The 23,921-nt window shown below is 48.0% G+C and overlaps 1 protein-coding gene across 1 annotated transcript; it reads right to left on the bottom strand.

Annotated features, from left to right (window-relative positions):
* Positions 1-1,668: 1,668 nt before the first annotated feature.
* On the bottom strand, positions 1,669-22,845 carry LOC128399617 (uncharacterized). Its single transcript, XM_053361237.1, has 18 exons — positions 22,789-22,845; positions 20,995-21,087; positions 19,263-19,390; positions 17,760-17,903; positions 16,804-16,878; positions 15,946-16,116; positions 14,495-14,591; positions 13,234-13,457; positions 12,576-12,729; positions 10,367-10,575; positions 8,288-8,405; positions 7,010-7,215; positions 6,785-6,902; positions 5,702-5,871; positions 4,904-5,001; positions 4,676-4,782; positions 3,196-3,261; positions 1,669-1,817 (listed from the first exon to the last, which is right to left on the bottom strand). Exons 1-18 carry the CDS (start codon positions 22,829-22,831, stop codon positions 1,729-1,731), a joined length of 2,310 nt encoding a protein of 769 aa, XP_053217212.1. The 5' UTR covers positions 22,832-22,845; the 3' UTR covers positions 1,669-1,728.
* Positions 22,846-23,921: the final 1,076 nt, after the last annotated feature.

Raw genomic sequence — 23,921 nt, 5'->3', positions numbered from 1 at the left:
TTCCCTTCCACCTGGAGCTGGATTGGGTGGCTCCAGGTGGACTGGGACCAATCAGACTGCTGCATTCTGAATCCTATTGTTCTAGAATCAATCAGACTGCTGCCTTTTGGATCCTATTCAACTCAGTACATAACAATTATCATTATTATTCTTCATTGATAAATTAGAAGCACACAGAGCAAGACAAGAAACAAGAAAGAAGAAACAGGAAATAGTAGCCACGTAGAAAACAAAACAGAGAAAAAAGATAGTGTACATTACCAAAAAAAGGGGGGGGGGAATGTTACTGTAGTTAACCTAATGTAGCATTTATAGAAATGAATTCCCATAGTTGAAAGCTCCTGAGCTTGCTCAGCACAAAGCCTTCAGCAGAGCAAATGTGCAGCTACTGCCACCTCTCCTTTAGTTGCTCTGCTGACGTCATAGCCGCAGCGAAATGCCTCATCCAAGGCCATGGGTGTGTGAGAGGGAAGGGGGTGGGGACGCCATAACCCCCCACACCATCCATGGGCCTCTTGTAAGAGCCCAAACAGGCCAAATCAAGCCACCGTAAACATAAAGCTTTTTTTTGGCAGCTCAGAGTGTGTTGCAGAGAGTTTGAGGACACTGTGTCCCAGCCAGCCAGGGCCTAAGATGAGCCGACTGGCAGGCCAGCAGGAGTCTGGGGCTGTGCCAGGGAGAGGGAATCTGTGGCTGCTTTCACATGTTGCTGGACCCCCAACTCCCCTTCAGTCCCAGCCGGCATTGCTAGCCATTGGGCTGGCCTTGCAGGCCTCCCCATTTGTCCCACAAAGGCCTGTTTTCACGAAATCACACCCAATGCGATGCCAAGTAGAGACACAGCAGCAGGAAGCTGGAGTGAACATCCCACACCTCAGTTCAATCCTGCTTAGGGCAGCATCTCTGCCCCTCCCCATGGGCCAACTTTGACAGGTGGGCAGGAGGACCACTCACCTGACAGGTGTGTGGTCCTCTTGCCTGCAGGGATGGGAGAAAGACCTGGCTCAACAGATTATGGGATTTGTAGTCCAGCAACATTCAGAGATCCATCAGTTCAATGTCCCTGGGTTATGTGACCGTCTCCCTAGAGCAGAAGTAGCATGAAACAGCTTTGTATTCAACAACATTGCCCAAAGGCAATATGGAGGGCAGGCAAGTCAATCTGCTCACCTGCCTTCAATTTGCAACTAGCCTGGCACCCAAGCTACCTGTCCCTGTATGGTAGGTGGCAATATTTTTTAACTAGCTTGCTATGAAGCTAGGGGCTTGCATTTCCATGTCGCTAGCCTTCCGGCAGGCTAGTAAATAATTTTGTGGGTTCCTTATGTGGGCTTGTTTAGGATATGTATTTGATGCCATCCACCACTTCCAGCTAAGATCGAGTATAACCACACCTGTGGCTACTTAGCCTCAAGCGAGAGGTTTTGGAGAGGGATGTTGAAAGATGATTAGGCACGTGCCAAGGAAGTGGTGCAGATTTCCAAATCAATTTGTCTATTAGAACACACAAACCTCCATACACGTAACAGCTGGCTACTAGCAAGTCAGGAAGGAGGATTCTAAGCCGAGCCTTTTCCCTGACATGCTGATTTTCTACATGCAGGGATTTGGTTTGTCGTCCCATAGTTGGGACCTATAGGCTATACTGGAAAAACTCCAACTCATAAGTCGTTTGAAGCCTTTTATTTGTTTTCTTTTTGGACACCTAACATTTTCAGAATATTGTTTTTAACAACCAATTAATCCAACAGGGAGGATCATGCCGATTGCAGCAGCTACCCCAAACAGAGCTATGGAGATGGCTTTTGCAGCTGCTCCTGCAACAAAGGAACAAGGAGTTAGAGTCTAAGGAGCTGACTCAGGGTCGCAAAGGCTTTGCCCTAAGAACATAGCAAGTGGTCTTATTATACTTGAAGACAGACTACAGTGGTACCTCGGGTTAAGTACGGTACTTAATTCATTCCGGAGGTCCATACTTAACCTGAAACAGCACTTTAGGTAATGGGGCCTCCTGCTGCTGCCACGCCGCCAGAACACGATTTCTGTTCTCATCCTGAAGCAAAGTTCTTAACCTGAAGCACTATTTCTGGGTTAGCGAGTCTGTAACCTGAAGCGTATGTAACCTGAAGAGTATGTAACCCGAGGCACCACTGTATTTGTTCATCTAGCCTAGTGTCAGGTCCGACTAGCAGCAGCTCATCTTAGGGCAGAGGATGTTTGCAATCATCACCTGCTCTTCAAAGCTTTAAATGGAGACAGAGACCAGAGACTGAGCCTGCTTGGGACCATTGCACATGCAAAGTGTGTTTCTCTATACCACTGAGCTCTTTTCCCTCCCCAATGAACTATCATGAAACATGAGCTCTTCAAAGTTTAAAGGTAAAGGTAAAGGTACCCCTGCCCATACGGGCCAGTCTTGACAGACTCTGGGGTTGTGCGCCCATCTCACTTAAGAGGCCGGGGGCCAGCGCTGTCCAGAGACACTTCCGGGGCACGTGGCCAGCGTGACAAAGCTGCATCTGGTGAGCCAGCGCAGCACACGGAAGCGCCGTTTACCTTCCCGCCAGTAAGCGGTCCCTATTTATCTACTTGCACCTGGGGGTGCTTTCGAACTGCTAGGTTGGCAGGCGCTGGGACCGAGCAATGGGAGCGCACCCCGCCGCGGGGATTCGAACCGCCGACCTTTCGATCGGCAAGCCCTAGGCGCTGAGGCTTTTACCCACAGCGCCACCTGCGTCCCACTTACACTTCAAAGTTTATACGTCACCAATTCCAGGTTGTATTATTAGCATTGACTTTACTTTTGGGGGTGACAATAGTGGCGGGTTTTTTGGAGTGGTTTTTACTCTGTTTTTGAAGAAGCAGATTTTCAGCACGCCCTGATTTTAAGTCAAGCACCCGCAGACAAGGCTGGTTCAAAATTTCAGCAGCCCATGGGACAAATGCGTGTCGCCCGCAGCATAGAGCTCTAGCTGCCAGGTGGGAAGCTTGGTATTTGCCTGAAGATGCCAACCCCCCTCCCCATCCCGCCTTCTTCTCTCCACACGGTCTGGATCCTTGGTATCTACCCAAAGTTACCAACCTCCCTCTCCCGCAACACACAGTCCCTCCTGTGATATCTGGGCCAGTGAAGACCAGGTACTTATTCCTGCCAAAGTGGCATTCCACAGGTTGAGATGATGGTCGAGGCTTTACCTGATGAAGAGCGGCCTGCTATCTGGGATACAGCATGGTGACCTGCAGACCTCTTCCGCTGATATGCTGAAAGACAGGCACACCCCAGTTGTTAGGAAGCAATCAAACATTACACAAGAGGAACACAATGGAGTTGTTCCTACACGCACCACCACAGATGATGTGTGTTAAGTCCACATTACATTCTAGCACATAGGTAGGCAAACTAAGGCCCAGGGGCTGGATCCAGCCCAACCGCCTTCTAAATCTGGCCCGCATACGGTCCAGGAATGAGCATGATTTTACATGAGTAGAATGTGTCCCTTTGCTTAAAATGCATCTCTGGGTTATTTGTGGGGCATAGGAATTCGTTCATCCCACCCCCCAAATATAGTCCGGCCCCCCACAAGGTCTGAGGGACAGTGGACCGGCCACCTGCTGAAAAAGTTTGCTGACCCCTGTTCTAGCATAACATTTTGGGGTCCTTAGAAATGGGACCATTATTTGAGCAGAAGCCATGCTTTCAAGAAGTGGGGAGGCAGAAAGTTTTTCCTGTATCTCTGGGAAGTGAAAACAGCCCTTTTCAAGTCCAGGGGTGCCAAGTCGAATAAAATATGGGGGGCAGGTAAGCCCCACCCCACATAATCACAAGATACAGCATACAATCACCATTTGAATGGCAATCTCCATCCATTTTGGGTAGGCCCGGCCCTCTCAAATATTATTTGGAGGTGTGTGAAGGTACCTCAGCCCTTAGGAGTTGGCCAAAGGCATCATCAGGTCAAGCATCTTGTTCTCTTTTTCAATTACATTTTATTAACATTTTTAACATGTACAATCAAAACAATTTCAACTTTTCTTTTTGTCAACTTCCCACTCTGTTTTCCACAGAGTTGTTGCTTCTCCTGCCTCACCTTTCTGTCTATTATATCATAACCACAGCATTATAATACAGTGGTACCTCGGGTTAAATACTTAATTTGTTCCAGAGGTCCGTTCTTAACCTGAAACTGTTCTTAACCTGAAGCACCACTTTAGCTAATGGGGCCTCCTGCTGCCGCCGCACCGCCGGAGCACGATTTCTGTTCTTATCCTGAAGCAAAGTTCTTAACCTGAAGCACTATTTCTGGGTTAGCGGAGTCTGTAACCTGAAGCGTATGTAACCCAAGGTACCACTGTACTGTGAGTTCATCATACCATATACCAAGCATCCTGTTCTCAGAGGCCACCCAAGATGCCCACAGGAAGCCCCAAAAGCACAGGACCATTCTCCCCAACTGCAATTCCCAGCAACAGGTTTTCAGAGTTTTTGAGTCACTCTGACAGTGGAGGCCAAACACAGCCATTGTGGCAAACGTACAGCCACATCCCTCCCGTAATTTGCATTCGCTGGGATGCCACCGAGGTTCTTGCATTGCAAGGGAGAAACACTTCTCCTGGATAGGCAGTATGCATGCCTGATCAGGGAAGGATATGCCAACAGTGTGAGTGACCGGCTTACCTTTGGCTTCAAGAGCGTAGGGTTGAGGTGTCACCTGCCCTCCCTGCAGTTGGCGGGCCCACACCCGGAGCACCTCGTTGAGGGGGTAACGGCAGCGCAGGGTCAGCCTGGAGAGAAAAGCCAGACCTGTACTCTTACACAAACCATGTGGTCCATTCCAGCACCACCAGAAGAAGAAGAAAAGGACAGCATCTCTTCTGGAACATTTTAACCACAGAGCCGCCTCACCTGTACTGGGAGTCCCTGGTTATAACTGGACTTGCTTCCGGAATCAACTCTCTCCTGAAGGTCACTTCGTTCTCGTACACCAAGTAGTTACCGTCAAACTGAAGGGCAGAGAAGAAATTCAGTGCAAGGGGGGGCTCCATAGTTGGGGAACCCCGAGTTTCAGAATTGTCTCCCTTACAGAGGTGTGTCTGGCCCCTTCATTATGTTGCTTCCATCTGAAGACGCACCTCTTACACCCTGGCCTCTTGACTGTAGGTAATTTTATTATTGTTGTTGTTGAACTCATAAGCCACTTTTCTGCCAGCCAAGGCGATTTACACTAAAACCACTCAATAAAACGAAGAATGACAGAGTCCTCCCAGGCCAAATGGGAGCCAATGGTATGTGTTTTCCTTGGCCTGTGGCTCCTTTGCTTCTGCCACCATTATTGGTCTTTAGCAGGTCTTTAGCAGCCCCAAGGAAGGTGCTAGAGGAGCTGCCCCAACATTGGTGGCAGTGGTTATCAATAATACTGTTAATACTATTGCTGCTAAATAGTATTATTACTAAATACTATTTTGCTACTACTAAATTTGTTACGCACCCTCCACCAATAGGTCCCAGGGCAGGTTACAAATTTACAATTAAAAGAAGTTTACACGGATTACAGTGACAGGAATAGGGTGGGGATCTTGAAAACACGCGTCTCAAGTGTCTCCGGCCCAGGTAAAGAAGTGTGTCTTCAGCATTTGCCCAAAGCTGTAGAATTCTGTCAGGAGCTGGTGGTTTGTGCGCTCCCTTGTCCTGGGAGCTACCTACCCTCCTTGTGGTGCCACAAGAAGCCACTGGGAAAGAGAAGAGGGCCTTGGACTCATCAGCAGCCACTGGCCCACAATTCTTGTCCCGTAGGTGGGTTTTCCTGGGGTCCAAATCCGGCTTCGTGTCCAGGCTGAGGACTGTGGCCATTATGGTTCCATTGGGGAGACACACTGCAGGAAGAAAGAGAAAACGCAGCAAGCTGCCTTTTACTGAATCAGACCATTGGGTCCATCTGACTTAGCATTGTCAACACTGACCCTCACGCCTCAGACACGGTCTTAGAGTCCTCCTGTCTCCTTCCCAAAGCGTAGTTAGCACTTGCCCAGCTTTGGGATAGAGGAAGAAGGGCTCTAGGACCCTGCCAGAGCCTTATGCCTCCTTCCCAAAGCCCGACACCACCTTTACCTGGCTTTGGGAAGGTGGCATGAGGACTGGCCACACACACGGCACCATTTTACCAGGCATGGTAGAATTTTTGTTAGAGAGGGGTCAGCCAAAGTTGTTGAGCTTTTTTGGGGAACATTATGAGGGGCAGAGGGAAGCGGGTGGCGCTGTGGGTTAAACTACAGAGCCTAGGACTTGCTGATCAGTTCGAATCCCCGTGACGGGGTGAGCTCCCGTTGCTCAGTCCCTACTCCTGCCAACCTAGCAGTTAGAAAGCATGTCAAAGTGCAAGTAGATAAATAGGTACTGCTCCAGTGGGAAGGTAAACAGCTTTTCCGTGCACTGCTCTGGTTTCGCCAGAAGCGGCTTAGTCATGTTGGCCACATGACCCGGAAGCTGTATGCCGGCTCCCTCGGCCAGTAAAGCGAGATGAGCGCCGCAACCCCAGAGTCGGTCATGACTGGACCTAATGGTCAGGGGTCCCTTTACCTTATGAGGGGCAGAACCCTGCTCCCTGCCCCTGCTGCATACAGAGCAGATACTCTAGGCCCGTCTCCAAAATCTCTCCACTTTTGCCCCTGGCCCTGCCTGCTACAAGCCCACCCCACTCCCATCAGGGAATGTGGGCCTTGGGTTGAAATAGGTTGCCAAACAAGTCTTACTCCACACAAAACAGAACCGCCATGCCCAATTCCTTACCAAGCAGTTTTCCAGTGGGGAAAATACAGCCAACAGGGAATGCTATCAGTGTCGCCGACGTCTTGTTGTCCCTCAAGGTGAAGTCGAGCCGGGCAGTTAGTCCTTGGAGGGAGATATCCTGCGGCAACACAAACAAACTCACGTCACACATATACGATCGGGTCAGCTCCCGCGTCAACTCAAGGCCAAAAGTGGTGGCAGGAGCGTTCCCCAACTCAGACCTACCTCATACACCAAGCCAGGTGCCAAAAAGGGCACTGAGAGGTAGTAGTAGCTGCCGTCATCCTGCACAGTGTAGTTCTGCGATGCGGCCAATTCATTTGTCAGCTGCAAATTCCCCACGTACGGGACCCAGTAGCGATCCAAGTTTCCGTGGGTCATTACCAGTCCAATCCTCCCCGTCTCACAGAAGCCTTCAAAGGTCGGAAGAACTGAAGAATGGTAGGTGAGGAAGAGGGCATCACCAAATATATCTTGCTGCGTATACAGAAGATGTTACAAGGCACAGCCTCTCTCAAAACACACAGTTTTGCAACAACTGAGATTTACTTGCGAGAGAGGCCATCTTCTCCACAGAGATTCCAGACTTAATTGAATACACTTCATTAGGAATCTTTGTGGTCTCTTTCAGTGATAGGCAACGTGGACACCCTCAGGACGCTGTCAATGCCAGCTCCTGTGGTTCCTGATCATAGTTCATGCTGGCCAAAGAGTGTCCAAAATCTAGAGAGCACCATGTTGGGTTTCCCTAATCTATTATAATGCTTGCAATTACGTTGTGCATTTTTTGGGCACACCTGCATGAAATAACTTAAGAGCAGTTCTGTAAGGTGAGGAGGCCAGAGGCCCCCATTCTTAATTCAAGGACTTAAAACATACAGATGATAAGCACAAACTTAAAAGCAAAAGGGTTTCATATGAGAGAACAAGGCTGTCACTATACATTTAAAGGCTCCCTGATAGAATCCTGGGAACTGTAGTTCATTAAGGGTGCTGGGAAATGTAGCTCTGGGAGAGGGTGAGCTACAGTTCCAAAGACTTTTTGGGAGGAAACCACATGCTTGAAATGTGCTTCAGACATATGGTGCATACGCAGGCCAAATCTTTCCAAACCATTGCTTATTTCTAAGAATATCTGTACAGATGTAATTTACACTTGATAGGCAATTGTACAGTGGTACCTCGGGTTACATACGCTTCAGGTTACAGACTCCGCTAACCCAGAAATAGTGCTTCAGGTTAAGAACTTTGCTTCAGGATGAGAACAGAAATCGTGCTCTGGCGGCGCGGCAGCAGCAGGAGGCCCCATTAGCTAAAGCGCTGCTTCAGATAAAGAACAGTTTCAGGTTAAGTACGGACCTCTGGAACGAATCAAGTACTTAACCCGAGGTACCACTGTACTGGATTGACTGAGCAACACTGCATTCCTTCCCATGTATATATTTTAAACTGCTTTGAAAGACAGATACTTCAAAGCCCCTCCCTCTGCTCCAGCAGACTCACCAACATCAGTTACGTCACATTCAATTACCCCAAGGTAGGTGAAAGGCTTGCCCTTTGGGTTCAGGTTGAAGGTGTATTCTAGCCGCAGGGTGTATCTTCTGATGTTGTCATACAGGTACTGGAGAAGAGAAGGGCCCGTTCACGGCACAATGAAAGCTGGAAGCCCCCCCACCCCAAAGGTTATGAATTCGAATCTCCCATCATTCTCTCCAGCCAGCTTGTTATCAGCATGACACTATTTTTTTAAACTGTGATGCACTCTACATCACAGGGGCCACCTTTGAAAGGCGTTCTGAAACTTCAGGTGGCGCAGAACAATGCAGCCAAAATATTGACCGGGACTGGTATTATAGGGAGCACAGTCGTACCTCGGAAGTCGAACAGATTCCGTTCGACTTCCAAAGCGCAGGAAGTTCTTGCAGCCAATTGGAAGCCCTGTCGGACATTCAGCTTCCAAAAGAACGTTCAAAAACTGGAACAATCACTTCCGGTTTTCGATTGTTTGGGAGGCAGAATGTTCGACTCCCAAGGTGTTCGGGAGCCGAGGTACAACTGTATGACTTGCTTGCTACAGTAGCCTCACCGACTACTGACCAGTTCCCAGGCACGATTCAGAGTGTGGGTTGTGAGCTCTACAAACACAATTTGAGAACAGGTTTTTCGAAAGACCGTGTTCTCCCATAGGAGCCTGCCTGGGTTTAAGCTGCTTGGGAGAAGGCCGTCTTTTTAATAAATAATAATATTGCCTCCCCCACCAACATCTGAGGCTCATTTGGCAGGAACTCAAGAGAGGACGGGATGCGGGTGGCGCTGTGGGTTAAACCACAGAGCCTAGGACTTGCCGATCAGAAGGTCGGCAGTTCGAATCCCCGCGACGGTGTGAGCTCCCGTTGCCTGCTCCTGCCCACCTAGCAGTTCGAAAGGACGTCAAAGTGCAAGTAGATAAATAGGTACCACTCCGGCGGGAAGGTAAACGGCGTTTCCATGCACTGCTCTGGTTCGCCAGAAGCGGCTTAGTCATGCTAGCCACATGACCCGGAAGCTGTACGCCAGCTCCCTTGGACAATAAAGCGAGATGAGCGCCGCAATCCCAGAGTCGGTCACGACTGGACCTAATGGTCATGGGTCCCTTTACCTTTACCTAGAGGACCCTCTCAGTGGCTATTCTCAGGTTCTGAAACTCCTTGCCATGGAGAGGTTTTGCCAGCTCAGTCATAGGAAGTCACCTTATACTGAGTCATACCATGGTTCCATCCAGCTCAATACTGTCTACACAGTAGCTCTCAAGGGTTTCAGGGACGGCCCTACCTGGAGATGCCAGGATTCGAACCAGGGACCTTCTGCATGAAAAACAGTTACTCTGCTACTGACTTAAGGCCTTTCCCCATGTCTTCTGCTACCAGGCAAATACATGTTTGTTTAAACCGGTCTTTGGCCCACAAGCCAACTTGTAAATAATATAGTTGGTTTAACTTTTTTTAAAAATAGTGTTTTACCTGCTATGGTTATGGATAGCCAAATTACAATTGGGAAGGTCTCTTGTTGGTTTGTGTGATGGAGAAGAAATGTAAGCTATTATAGAAAAGGGGTGGGAACCTCAGGTCCCCAGGGGCCGAACGTGGCCCTCAGCAATCCATGCCACATCCTACACAGGCCTTATACCCCAAGTGCTTTTGTCTGGCTGGAATATCCCGTACTTAAATTCTGCTTTCCTGGATAGAGGACAAGTGGGGGTAGTAGAAACTAAACTGCTGTACCAAGGCAAAGTTTACTTTCATCAAGATTGCTCAGAAGGAAAATGCTAAAGGACAAGAGCCCAGAGTAAATGCAAACAGATCCTTGACTACCTTCCCTGAATGGAAGAACTTCTACACCTTGCCTCAAAAGCTCAGCAAACACACACATTCTAGTCTTTCTCTTTCACAAGACTGTAATTTCCCTGCTCAAGCTCTACTTTGCAGCAATGAGGACTAGTCTCTTGTCATGGCCTCTGAAAACTATACTCTGCACACACACACACCCCGGCTGCCTGTGCAACAGAAACAATCCTTCAAAGCTGACCACAAGTTAGGCCCCTACCTCCTGCTCCACCAGGGGGTCAGTGAAAGGGACCTGCAGGATGAAGACCCTCGTGTTGTTGGGGTTGGGGGCTTCGCCCAGGCCGAAACCACGCCCTTTGAGCTCAGCGGGCGTTAAGGGCTTGCCGCCAACCGCGATGGTGACCAGCTCCAAGTCTGGAAGGAAGTTGCCTAGGCTGATGTCGAAGTAACCTCTCTCAGCGACTGTGTCTGGAAAAGAGATGGCGCATTGGGTAGTAGATGGCATCAGCTGAGGCGGAGACAAAAGCAGCGTTCGAAGCTCCCATTGTCCGGCGCATTTTGTGACAGGGAATCTCATTAGCGCAAGCAGTTTCGGAGCTCTAGGCGCAGTGCTGCGCCCAAGATTTCAGATTAAAACTGCAGAGTGGAAGGAAAGGGGGAGCTTTTCCTGCCTCCTCACTTCCAGCTACTTTCTGAAAACCGGAGAAGAGACCTCCTTAAGAATATTAGGGGAGTGGGCAGGGGAAGGACTATACCGTGTGAAAAATGAACGCAATATTTTAGCTGCAGTTCATTCATTTTCAGCTTTGTATTCTTGTTATATAAAAAAAGTGTGCCTAGACATTCCATTGTTGCGCCTATAACCTAGCTTTAAGGTGCCATTTAGCTCCTAGCTTTCATATCTCAGTTTTCAACACTGGGCAAAATTGTCCCCCACAGCTCCACTTCCCCTAAGAAAATGAAAGTTTGCAAGGGCCTATGACCAACGGTAGCCAACATGGTTCCTTCAGATGTGTTTTACTCCCATCAGCATGGCCAGTCCTCAGAGCCAATAGGAGCTGAAGTCAGGGTGGGCGCCATGTTGGCTGGGAATATTCTAGAAACCTTGCCAAGGCCCATTCTTTGTACCACAATGTTCAGTGTTCCCCCCTGTGTACTCATTGTGGGGGAGGAGAGCTGTAAAAGAAAGAAAGAAAGAAAGAAAGAAAGAAAGAAAGAAAGAAAGAAAGAAAGAAAGAAAAGCATATGGCAACCAATGCACCCCTTTGGTTTCAGATAGTACAGTGGTACCTCAGGTTACAAACACCTTGGGTTACAGACTCCGCTAACCCAGAAGTAGTACCTCAGGTTAAGAACTTTACCTCAGGATGAGAACAGAAATCGCATGGTGGCAATGGGAGGCCCCATTAGCTAAAGTGGTACCTCAGGTTAAGAACAGACCTCCGGAAAGAATTAAGTTTGTAACCAGGGGTACCACTGTACAAGAGTCTAAAAAGCCTGGTACACAAATTTTCACAGCCCTCTAGCAGCTATGGGGGCTCATTTACCAGAAGTACTTAGTGTTAACTCTGGAAATGTATACTACTCGATTCTGACCAAACTAAGCCTCCTAGATCAAAATATATGTCAGGTGGTGTGCTACTTGTGAAATATACTGGCATTATTTTCAGCTCTCCTACCCCACCAATAGGGTTGTATCCACCTAAGCTAGTGTTTGTTGCCCTACTGGAATTAATGGACCTATTTGAGCCACAGCCATTCATTTCAATGGGCCTACTCTGAGTAGGGCTAACATTGACTCCAACCCCACAGGGCTTCGTAGCATGGCTTATAAAATATGTCTGCCCTCAGGCTTTTGCAGGTGCGAACAACATGGACTCGAGCATAGTGGTACCTCCGGTTAAATACTTAATTCGTTCCGAAGGTCCATTCTTAACCTGAAACTGTTCTTAACCTGAAGCACCACTTTAGCTAATGGGGCCTCCTGCTGCCACCGCACCGCCGGAGCCTGATTTCTGTTCTCATCCTGAAGAAAAGTTCTTAACCTGAAGCACTATTTCTGGGTTAGCGGAGTGTGTAACCTGAAGCGTATGTAACCTGAAGCGTATGTAACCTGAAGCATATGTAACCCGAGGTACCACTGTATAGCTGCCCTGGCGCTGTCATGAGTGTGGATCATTATGAATGCACAATAAAAAGGACATCTGTAGGGGACTTCTAAAACTGCATTGTGTATGGATGGGTGCATTCATTTCATGTGGTGCTTTTTAAAAAATAAAATAAAAAAGACACACTAAAAAGTGGACAAGCAGAGGATCAGGAAGCAAAGAAGGGCGAGATGGATGGCTAAGGCAACATTCAGTTTGCTAGGACGCAAATTGGATTTCAGATGCGAATGCGATTTCCCTTGCCTAGACAGGGGCGTATTTCAAGCTCCGAGAGGAAGGAAGAACAAGGCCTGAGCTTACTGTCAGTCAGCACAGGTGCATGAGGAGCAAACGGTGTGTGGATGGCCTTGAAGCTGCGGTGGCGTGTCCGGTCACTCTCGTCTCCCTGCCACCTGCGGTCCAACAGCAGCTTTATGCTGTAGGTGGTGCCGTAGTGGTTGTCAATCACATCGCTCTGGAAGCAAAAAGTGGGAGGAGGAATGTCAAAAATGATTCCTGCTTGAAACGCTAGAGAAAATGCTGCTGCTGCCAGTCAGTGGGAACAATACTAGGCTAGATGGTGCCTGTTATCAGCTCTGTATAAGATGCCCCTTTAGAAGCAACCCTAGCATTAATCCCCCCACCCCCGGAGTCTATTAACCTCCCCATTCACCATCTGCAGATAGACTTGCAAAATACTGCAGGGACAGATTGCTGCCAGACATTAGGATAAACATTTTAACGGTGAGCGAAAGTTTAAGGAATGGCGTAAGAGCAAAAAGAAGTCTTCCTTGGAGGGCAGCCAGATTTTCTTCTTTGGAGGAATATTAGCTACAGCTGCGCCAAAAATAATAACAAATTCTCCAATTTCTGAAAAAGTTATTTCTTCTGCAAAAGGGGAGATGCCAGGGATTGAACCTGCGACCTTCAGATGCTCTAACACTGAGCTATAGCCCTTTCCAAAACAGCAGATACAGACCTCCATGAGACCTCCTGGGGCCCCAATGGGCACTGTGATGCTGAAGAATTTGGTGTCTGCCAGGAAGCTGTATCCATTCGTCAGGATGGTGGCTGCGTCAATCACACGCCCATCCAAGCCCATCTCAACAGCTTCATCTCTGTACAGATGAGGGAATCTCACCAGGGATGGCAAGATCCGGGGGGTTCCCCACCTTAAGGTGGTGGTGGTGAAAATAGGGAGATCTGTAAGAGACAGAGATTGCCCTTGTTATTGGCACTGCATCACATCATGAAGCATTCGTCAAAGACGTGAGCCAAATTTGACAGGTGGGAGGGACCTCACAATCACCTGGTGTCACAATGGGGTCAGTTGATTGGATGCCTCAAAGTCCCCCAAAATTGGGACTTCAAAGCACTCCACAGGGCTTCCAAAGAGCCCTGCATGATGCTTTAAAGCAGGGTTTCCCAAACTCAGGTCTCTGGCTGTTTTTGGACTACAATTCCTATCATCCCTGAACACTGGTCCTGCTAGCTAGGGATGATGGGAGTTGTAGTCCAAAAACAGCTGGAGACCTGAGTTCAGGAAACACTGTCTGAGCCTGCTTTCTTCAGATCATCTGCTGTGCAGAGCAAGTTTGCCTTGGGGGAAATTGTTAGCATGGTCAGTCCTCCAGGCTGTGTGATCCTGTGGGGAATTTGCTCACATAGCTCGGCCAACAGGCTTCAACTCTAACATCCAAATGGATTTCTCTGTCCCCGTATCCATTGCACCCAGATTTTGATGCCACTGCAGACAGAGCACATAGTCACAGCAAAATGAGAATCTTCAGCAGCATGTAAAGGAGAGGTAAGTGCCCTGGAATCGATGCCAGACGTTAAGAATAGGGACAAGTCTATTGAAAAAGAGTGCCGTCATTTTTAATCCATTAAAACAGAGCTGGGCAAGGGCCACATTCCCTTATGTATAGCCTTCTGGGGGCCACATGGGGGGGGGGGAGCCAGAGACAGGACTAGGAGGAGCAGCAGGTATACCTGTTTTTTGCATACACACACAAAAAGAGGTTTACAGGTACATATATATCTCCATAGTAGCAGGCAAACAAGAGGCATCACTGCTCAAAGATACTTCCCACCCCAGAAAAAACACATGAGGCAGCTGGTGAGAAGGGCATGATCTGCAAAGAGTCCCCCAAGAGCCAGGTTGGAAGGCCTGGAGGGCCAGATCCGGCCCCTGACTAAGTCCCAGTGTTAAATGTCGAAGGAAAAGCAGAGAGACTCACTGATGGGACAGGCAAGAGCGGTGTCTACCATGAGGATCATCCAGGCCTGCTTGTAAAAGACTGTGGCCCTTGCCACCTCCACTTCCAGGCCCTCTACCTGCAAAGGAAATTGACAATAAGGATGTAAAGTTAAAGCTCCAGCACTGACACCTAGCAGGCCAGGCAGGCAGCAACACCATTAGGGAAGGACTTCATTTGTCATTATTATCTTCCTCATTCCCCGGTCCCAGGGTGGGTTACAGCATTAAAATCCAACATTAAAAATGGTTTAAAACAACCCTTAGCCCTCCAGATGCTGAGTTCTTAACCGGCAGCATAGCTGGGGAATCTGCAGCCCTCTGGACACGACTGAACCACAACTCCCATCAGCCCCAGCAAGCACAGCCAATAGCCAGGGATGAGTGGAGTTGTAGTCCAGCAACGCTTGGATGGCCACAGGTTCCACACCCCAGATCTGATAATTGTATGGACTTGCTTAAAAACCCCAAAATGCTTTATATATATAATTTTTATTAAATTTTCTGTTTTAGAATTTAAAATACTCATTTTACATCCTTAAGATGTCAATGACTTCCCTTCTCTTTCCATGTTTCATTTTACATAACATAAGTCCCTGCATATTTTACAAAATATAGGTTTTTTTGTATCGTTTTTACAAAAATGATACAAAAATGGAATACCATTCAGTATTCCATTATTGCATCCATCAAAAACAGTTGAATTTATCTTAATGCTGCCAGCGTTTTCAGCTGTATACAGTTATTTCCCATATATTCAATAAACGTTTTCCAATCTTTTTTAAACGGATGTTCTTGTTTCGCTTTGTGGGGGGGGAAACAAAGTGCTTTAGGGCACTTGCTGCACTCTTTTGCGAGTGCACTGCTAATGCAAGTTAAGTGGAGAATTATGTAACTAGGAACGTGCATCGCAGTGCGCCAGAGGGCAAGGGCATCTGAGCTAGCCTGGTTCTATTCAATAAGGAAAGCCATCCCCCTTTTGGCACCAAACATTGAGCACCACACCATGGTTAGGCAGGCCTCGGTTCTGTATACCTGAAGGAGCGTCTCCACCCCCATCGTTTAGCCCGGACACTGAGATCCGGCACTGAGGGCCTTCTGGCAGTTCCCTCATTGCAAGAAGTGAGGTTACAGGGAACCAGACAGAGGGCCTTCTTGGTACTGGTGCCCGCCCTGTGGAACGCCCTCCCTTCAGATGTGAAGGAAATAAGCAGCTATCTTCTCTTTAAAAGACATCTGAAGGCAGCCCTGTTTAGGGAAGTTTTTAATATTTAATGCTGTATTGTTTTTAACATTTGATTGGAAGCCGCCCAGAGTGGCTGGGGAAGCTCAGCCAGATGGACGGGGTATAAATAATAAATTATTATTATTATTATATGGTTGGTAGCCATTAATCCTTCCCAACACAGATGTTTTCTCTCTCTTTTTTCTTACCAGGGAGACTTCGGTCTGCTGGGTGCCATAGGGAGTGCGGAAAAGGACGCGGGTAGCCGTGGTGTTGACGCCGTAGCCCAAGGCATGTGCTTCGGTGGCCATCATGTTCTGCAGGGAGCCGTTCTGATAGTGGAAAGCCACCTGCCACACCTGATTCACAGCCCCTTGGGCCTACAAAAGGCAAAGCCATGAGAGGAGTGTTTAAACAGAGATGGGAGTCAACCCACTTGCCTTCCCAATGACACACAGGGCCTCTAGGCTGGGGCAGGTACCCCAGAGAGGTCACTTTGGTGTTGCTAATACAGCGGTCGGCCTTCACCCCCGGAGGCGCACTCCATTGTCTCTCGAGACAGACGGATGCCAGCCACAACTCCCATGAGGTTCAGCTAGCTTGGCCAATGATGAGGGATGATGGGACTTATAGTCCAACATCTCAAGGATCCCCCGCCCCCATACCCAATGGGAGAGAGCCAATGCAGGACATTTTGGTGCCTAAGTCAGAAAACAAGATAGTGCCCTCCCCACAGAAGCTGACCAGGTTGACTGCTCGGCTGGGCTGGGGGAAGGGCAGAGCAATTCACTGCCCCAGAGGGCATCAGAGCTGGCTTAGAGGGCGCACGGCTAACAGCCTGGCACACACACACAGCTCTGTCCTCTAATACTTTGCAAACATTCTCCGCCTCTCGGCATCTGCTGCCCGAAAGAGCAGCTACCTCACTTGGTCTAATGGTAGGGCTGATTCTGGACAACACTAGCTCATTATTTACTTCCCCGAAGAGATCCATCCAGCCTTCTCCTTCTGCTTCCCTCTTATCAAGAATATCTTCCGCTGCCCCCTTTGTCCCTCAAAATCCTTACCACAGGCCACACTGCAATCCAGTCTTCATTCAAAGCCTCGCTAGCTATTCCTGGGACTGCCCGTCGGACGGAGACCTGCAACCACAGCCCTGTGTTAGTCCATAAGAGCATCCGGTACAGCACTCTCAAGGTGCAGTTCCCAAGAGCCATGACAGAGATGGTCAGATCTGGGAGAGATTTTGCAGCACCATTCTTCTCTAGGTCTGAAAGGTTGCCTTCGCTGACACATCCCCTGCCTGCACTTTTATGAATAGCTTTGCCCTGCTCATAAGCCCAAGTGCAAGATCAAGCAGCTGTGCAAGCAGGAGATGGGCCTTCCCAGTGGTGGCCCCATTTTCAGTGGTTGTTGGTGCCCTTTTGGAACAAGTAAGGCAGAAAGCAGGGACGCCAAGAATAGGAGAAGCCAGAACCAATTATAGAAGAGCCAAACAATTCTAGTTTTCATAGAACTGTAGAGTTGGAAAGGGGGCCTGAGAATCAGCTTGTCCAGCCCCCCGCAGTGCAGAAACATGCAGTTGCCCCATAAGGGGATCGAACCTTCAACCTTAGCATTATTAGCGCCACGCTAACCAACCGAGCTATCCAGTTTCGTTCTCTGTAAGTTGTACGAGGGCTGTACAGACTAAGGAGCATGAACTTCCTCTCAAGTGATTTGCACACTGTTACTTCGCTACCGGCTTTCAAAAGGGTCTTGGGGGGAAACGCTTTTTTTAAATGCTTTTTTCTTAAAATGGCAGCAGGAAGCTCACAGTGGTATGTTGCAAGCCTGTGCATTCCGCTTAAGCTGCTGCTTTAAATGATGGTTTATTGAAATGCAATATACTGCATTTCTAATTACCTTATGCAAGAGCTTTGTCCTTGCAATACTTAAAACTATCCATAAAAATAGATAGAAGCAAGGGAGCCAGCTCAACAGTTTGCCACTCAAAACCAATCTTCCTTCCACCTCCACTCACCTCCATGTAGTTTTCCTCACAGACGATCTCGCGGGGGCTCCATGGGGCACCAAGGGGGCAGTTCATAAAGACGTCGTAAGTGGCCGTCAAGTTCGCTGGACTGGTTACCTCCACCTGGAGCTGGAGGCTGAACTCCTGGTCAAACTGGACAGAAAGGAAATCTCATTTTCTCCCCCACTTTTCAAGTTAGTCCCCTCAGTAGCATTTGCCTGCCCTAGGCTGCATCCGTACTGCAACGTTCAAAGCACGCTAATACCATTTTAAATGGCCATGATTTCCCCCAAATAATTCTGGGAGCTGTCGTTTGTTAAGGGTGCTGAGTCTTTTTAGGGGACGCCTCATCCCCTCAAAGTACTACAATTCCCAAAGTGGTTTAACAGTCAGAACCTCTTCACAGGAAACTCTGGGAATGGTAGCTCTGGGAAGGGAACTACAACTCCCAGAATTCTGTGGGTGAAACCATGACTATTTAAAGTGGTATTATAGTGCTCAACTTGTATGGTCTGAATGTGGCCTAAAACTCTTGAATTTTTTATCCCCATTGTGGGCACTGCCATGTGGTTTTTTTATTGTTATTAAGTTTCTGTGTTACAAACAGTGCTATTTTTTCTAGAGAATGAGGTGCAAAAACTCACCATGAACACCTCTTTCTCTTAGAATGGCAATGGCACCCACCTGAGACGTGCCAAAACTGAGTTCCGGTGAGTTCCACCTGAAGAAAGCCCTGGTTACAAATGTAAATTTCACCTTTCTTCAGCAGGCCGCAAAGACCCACACTCTTGTTCCTCCATCCAGGAAGAAACATTACAAAGTTTAAGCACATTTCAGCCAGGCGAAAATGCTCCTTAAAAATGGCTGATCTGTGGTGGTGGTCTGGGGAGAGGCCCATGGGGCAGATAAAGAGGATTAGAGGGCCGCATTTGGACCCTGGGCCTGACCTTGGCTTAACAGAAGGGAAAGGGGGACAAATCACATGGCAGGTTCAGAGGTGCACAGATTCTCTCCTGCCTGCTGGCATTTGGCACCAGCAACACTGGACCAGGGTTAACTTTAGCTGCACCCAATAAAGTGCTTATCAGGCTGCACAAAGAGAGATGATGGCAATAGGATGAAACCCAAGTCCTGCCCATTTTCTGCTGACAGTCAGTGCCAATAACACTGTGTTAAATGGAGGAACGGTCTAACTGGGAATAAGGAAGCTCCCTCTGCTCCCTCTCCTATTTTGCCATGATTGCATGACCCCTGCCCCTTCCAAAGGGTTTAGCAGCATAGCCGATCCTGTAACAGAGTTTTCCTGCCTGCCATCCAGGAAGGGCAAGACTGAATTTGAGACCACCTGTCTGGGAAGCAGCGGAGTAAGATTTTAAAAATAAAAAATAAAGTGCATGATGTATCCCGCACCATTCGTTATGCCTCAGCTGTCGCAAGATTTAAGCATGCCATTTTGCTTTTTAAACACGTTTACAAGGACACCATTAACAAGAAAGCGAATCACCTGCTTACCGAATTGCGGACTGAACAGGCCAGGAAGGAAACTCTGATCTCAGGGTTGCCATACAAGTCGGTGCCACTGGTGAAGCCACACTGGGAGGCAACATGCCCCGTCACGGGGATGCGCTGTCTCTGCTCATCTACGGACAAGAGGAGGCAGGTTAATTCTATCGGATAAAAAAACCCAGGACACACACCACACAAACACCCTCCCGATAGACCTCCCTGCATCACGCTCAACTTTCTTTGAAGCAGCTGGATCTTGGTTACCCACCTCAGCGGCGATGCATGAACAGAGTACAGTGGTACCTCGGGTTACATACGCTTCAGGTTACAGACTCCGCTAACCAAGAAATAGTGCTTCAGGTTAAGAACTTTGCTTCAGGATGAGAACAGAAATCGTCCTCTGGCAGCGCAGCAGCAGCGGGAGGCCCCATTAGCTAAAGTGGTACCTCAGGTTAATAACAGTTTCAGGTTAAGAACGGACCTCCGGAACGAATTAAGTACTTAACCCGAGGTACCACTGTACCCTGTTTCAGGCATCCTACAGGGATGGGTAAACTTTTTGAGTCTGAGGGCAGCTTCAGGGCAGCCTTCCGGGGCCACATGCGAGTGGTGGGCAGGGCCAGAGGTAAGGGTGGATGGAGTAAAGAATGCACATTTTAGCTCTGAATGGTGGGTGAATTTCTACACACACACACACACACACACACACACACACACACACACACACACACACCACTTCTCTACGCTGCATCCAGGAAGGCAAGAGGCATTGTCAGAATTCAGTGCCAGGCAATAAACACTCTGAGGAACGCGGGTGGCGCTGTGGGTAAAACCTCAGCGCCTAGGGCTTGCCGATCGCATGGTCGGCGGTTCCCGCGGTGGGGTGAGCTCCCGTCCTTCGGTCCCAGCTCCTGCCCACCTAGCAGTTCGAAAGCACCCCTAAGTGCAAGTAGATAAATAGGTACCGCTTTATAGCGGGAAGGTAAACGGTGTTTCCGTGTGCTGCGCTGGTGCCGGCTCGCCAGAGCAGCTTCGTCACGCTGGCCACGTGACCCGGAAGTGTCTGCGGACAGCGCTGGCCCCCGGCCTCTTAAGTGAGATGGGCACACAACCCTAGAGTTGGACACGACTGGCCCGTACGGGCAGGGGTACCTTAATAAACACTCAAGAAGGGTACAACAGAGGGGAGGGGGTCTGGGGAGAGCCCCAAGGGCCAGGCAGAGATGCCAAGAGGACCACATCCAATTCCCTGAGCCTGAGGTTCCCCAGCCCCAGTTGATGCTGTTTTCAGCAAGAAAATTTGAACTGGCAGAATTTCCTTCTCTTGTGCTGCCAACCAGCCGATTCAGTCTCTTGGCAATCCACTGGGGGAGTGACTGATTCCATATGGCAGAAGTTACTCTGGTACCCCAAGATACCACTTACTTGTGATTTCCAGGGTTCAGTTTCAGCCACTAGTTAGCTTGGGGGGAAAGTAAAGAGTGCCTCTGAGCATGTGCAGACAACTCCTTTCTTATCGCAGAGAAATCAAAGCCAGCCTCTGTGTGCCTGGGATTAGGAGTGAACCTTTGACCACAGCCTTCCCAGATATTCACACCAGATGTTTTTGGACTACAACTCCCAGCAGGCATGCTGGCTCAGGCTGATGGGAGTTGTAGTCCCAAGGACCCAAAAGCACATTATCAAGAGGCGGCTGCCTTAGCATCTCTCCCTTTCAAGGGAAACACTCCGTACTTACTGAAGACGCTGTAATGCCACAAATTCTGGCCCAAGGCAGCCTTGTCCATCCATATCCAGAAATAACGGCCCCGACATTCTGTCCGCACAGCACCTTCCGGGACAGAAAATGTTTCTCTATCAAAGAAAGGCCCGCAGACACTATATATCCCAGCTGCCCTTCTGCCCTAACAAGCAGGCAAACACACTCCTCCCTCACATCCGCTTTAGGAGTGGAGTTCTGGATCTGGTCAGTAGGCTGGATCCTGATCTCCCCCCCCCCACAGACCACTTTGACAACACCGCAGGTCTCTCTTCTCTGCTTTAGACACTACCCCCAGGGCTGTACACATAGGAATCCAGTCACAGACCAGCAGATCCGAGTGCATACGGGTTGACAGAACAGTATCGAAGGGTACTGAATTCCACTAATGAGGCATCTGATCAAGGCCTGTATTTTAAAATGAGCTTAAAGATTTGCAAGTGTTTTATGCCAGGCAGAAAACCAGCTGGCTAAGGACTTTGGCAGATGTTTATCCTCCTGGACAAGGGCCCCCCTGATTTATAGCAGGAGCCAAAATTCTCAAAGTTGTAAAAGGGAATTATAGGCTGGGAGCAAAGGTTACACTGACCCTGCATATTACAGAATACAATCAAGCTGCAAAAACACTAAGAGTTAGTAAATAGTAGGATTTATTGTTTAACAGAAAATAATACCATGTGCCTCCCGTTAGAGACTAGCCACATTTTCCTAAGGTTAAAGGGCAAGAGCTAATGGGAAAAGCAGCTGGCCGGGAAAGGGGGGTGTAAACTGAAGAGTTTTACTTTGCAAAGGTCTTTTCTTCTAAAAAGCTATCTATGTTAATGTATGAGATTTGTTGGCTTAAATGTAATTATGCAAAGGATTTAGAAAGTAAGAAATGTTAGATTCTTATGTTAGATTCTTATTTCATTGATGGTGTGTGAGAATGTGAACCCAAGATCTCTGTTTAAGACAAAATGTAAGACCATGAGCCATCTGTTTTAGCCATCTATTTTGGAATGGAGGGGCAACAAGGGCAAAAGGTGATCTGGTAATTAAGGTGCCTTGTGGAGGCAAATGTAAGATATATGGCTACTTGTCTGCCATTTATGGATAGAAGGAAATATAGCTCTTTGTCTCCCATAAAAGGTAATAGGAAATGGGTGTATCTTTTATGATTGGTTCTAGCAAACAGCCAATAGGAATTTCAACCAGGCTGATTGGACAGAGGGAGCCAAAGGAGGAGCAAGGGGGCTGGGTTGAGGAAATATAAGTGCTGGCCATCAGGGCTGGAGGATGGGCAGAGCTTTGGTAACCATATACCACTGTGCCTATCATTTATTTGTCTGACAAATAAATTATTATTTTAATTTCTCTATTGCTGCGTTGAATATTTCATTCCAGCTAAGCGTTAACCACAAGCAGGGTGCTACACTAATGCTAACTGTTGCATTAGGGAGCTGTGCTGTTCAAGAAACGCTGAGCAGACATGTTGGGGAGATGCCCAAAGTAGCTTTTTCCCAAAATACAGCCCGTGTTTCTCAAACTTGGGTCCCCAGCTGCTGTTGGACTACAAATTCCATCATCCCTGACCACTGGTTCTGCTAGCTAGGGATGATGGGATTTATAGTCCAACAACAACTGGGGACCCAAGTTTGAGAAACACTGAATATTGAAGCCAATATTTGCACCACACAAAGGAGATGGTGAGACTGAAGGACACTTGCCGACCCACCCACACCCTCCCTCTTAGTTTTACTCTCAAGCGCATTGGCAGAAAGACCTGATGCTCACCTGGGGGGAAGGGGATCGACTCCACTGCTTGGGACAGACACATACAAAGCAGGGCTAACCTAAATAAGGAAACCAAGAGACAGAAATTGAATCAGTTTGGCTTTTACTTTAAGACACAGGAGAGAGGTTATGAGAGCATCACACACCACAGCCCCATTTGAGTAGGGACTGAGCAATATGATCTCCAGCTGTATGCATGTGTAGCCCCCTCTAACCTATGGAAAGATACAAAGATCTCAGGACAGCAGGAGAGAAGAGGACAAAATGGTATAAAACAGACTTCTCCCAACCTGGTGTCTTGCAGATCTTTTGGACTACAAGTTCCATCAGCCACAGCCATACTGCTGCTTGTGGCTGATGGGAGTTGTAGTCCAAAGCAAAAATCACACCTCAGGCTGGGAAACTTTCAGGTTTAAGGTTAAAAAAGGCATTCAAGCTTGAACAAAGAAAGAAACCTTAAAAAAACAAAGAAACCCAACGCAACAGTTTATTTCTAATGTTCCTTCTCTAGAGGAAGAGTTGAGCACAGTATTGAAAATGCCAGGTGTCCAAATCTCAGAGTATTCAAATAAGAGAAAAACTGTAAGCAACATTTTGAGATCTCAAGACGTGGACTAACCATTTCTCCCCTCAAATAATTCTGGGCACTGTAGTTTTGTTGGGAATGGCAATACTAAGAGGCTAACTACAGTGCCCATCATTCTTTGAGGAAAGTAATGTGCTTTAAAGTTAATGTGTTTGCACAGCCTTAGAATAAAATCCCATTGAGAGAGTCAGCTGTGATGGCAGGAGTTAGAAAAGGCAGGGAGGAAAATAGAGAACCATGTACATACGGGATATAAATACAATAAACTGAGTTCAGTAGGAGTAATTCCCCAATGGATATAGATTTGCAGCCTCAGTGGCTTTTCTTATTGCCTTTATGAAGTGTACAGCTTAAAATGTGATTTGCAGAAGCCCCTTTTGTATTGCAAATACAAGTCTTCACATGCACTCTGAATTTCCTGTATAATATCTATTTTTAAAGCTGCTAAAGTGTTAGAGAACACGCCCGCCTCATACTGAAAAGCCCTCTCCAAGAGAGTCAGCTGAAATCATATGACAAGCATGCATGTCAGTAGGAGAGTATATTT

Source organism: Podarcis raffonei, chromosome 13 (assembly GCF_027172205.1).
Source record: "Podarcis raffonei isolate rPodRaf1 chromosome 13, rPodRaf1.pri, whole genome shotgun sequence".
In the NCBI taxonomy this organism is placed as follows: Eukaryota; Metazoa; Chordata; class Lepidosauria; order Squamata; family Lacertidae; genus Podarcis; species Podarcis raffonei.
The sequence above is the reverse complement of the archived record's forward strand: the minus strand, read 5'-3'. Positions and strand labels throughout refer to the sequence as shown.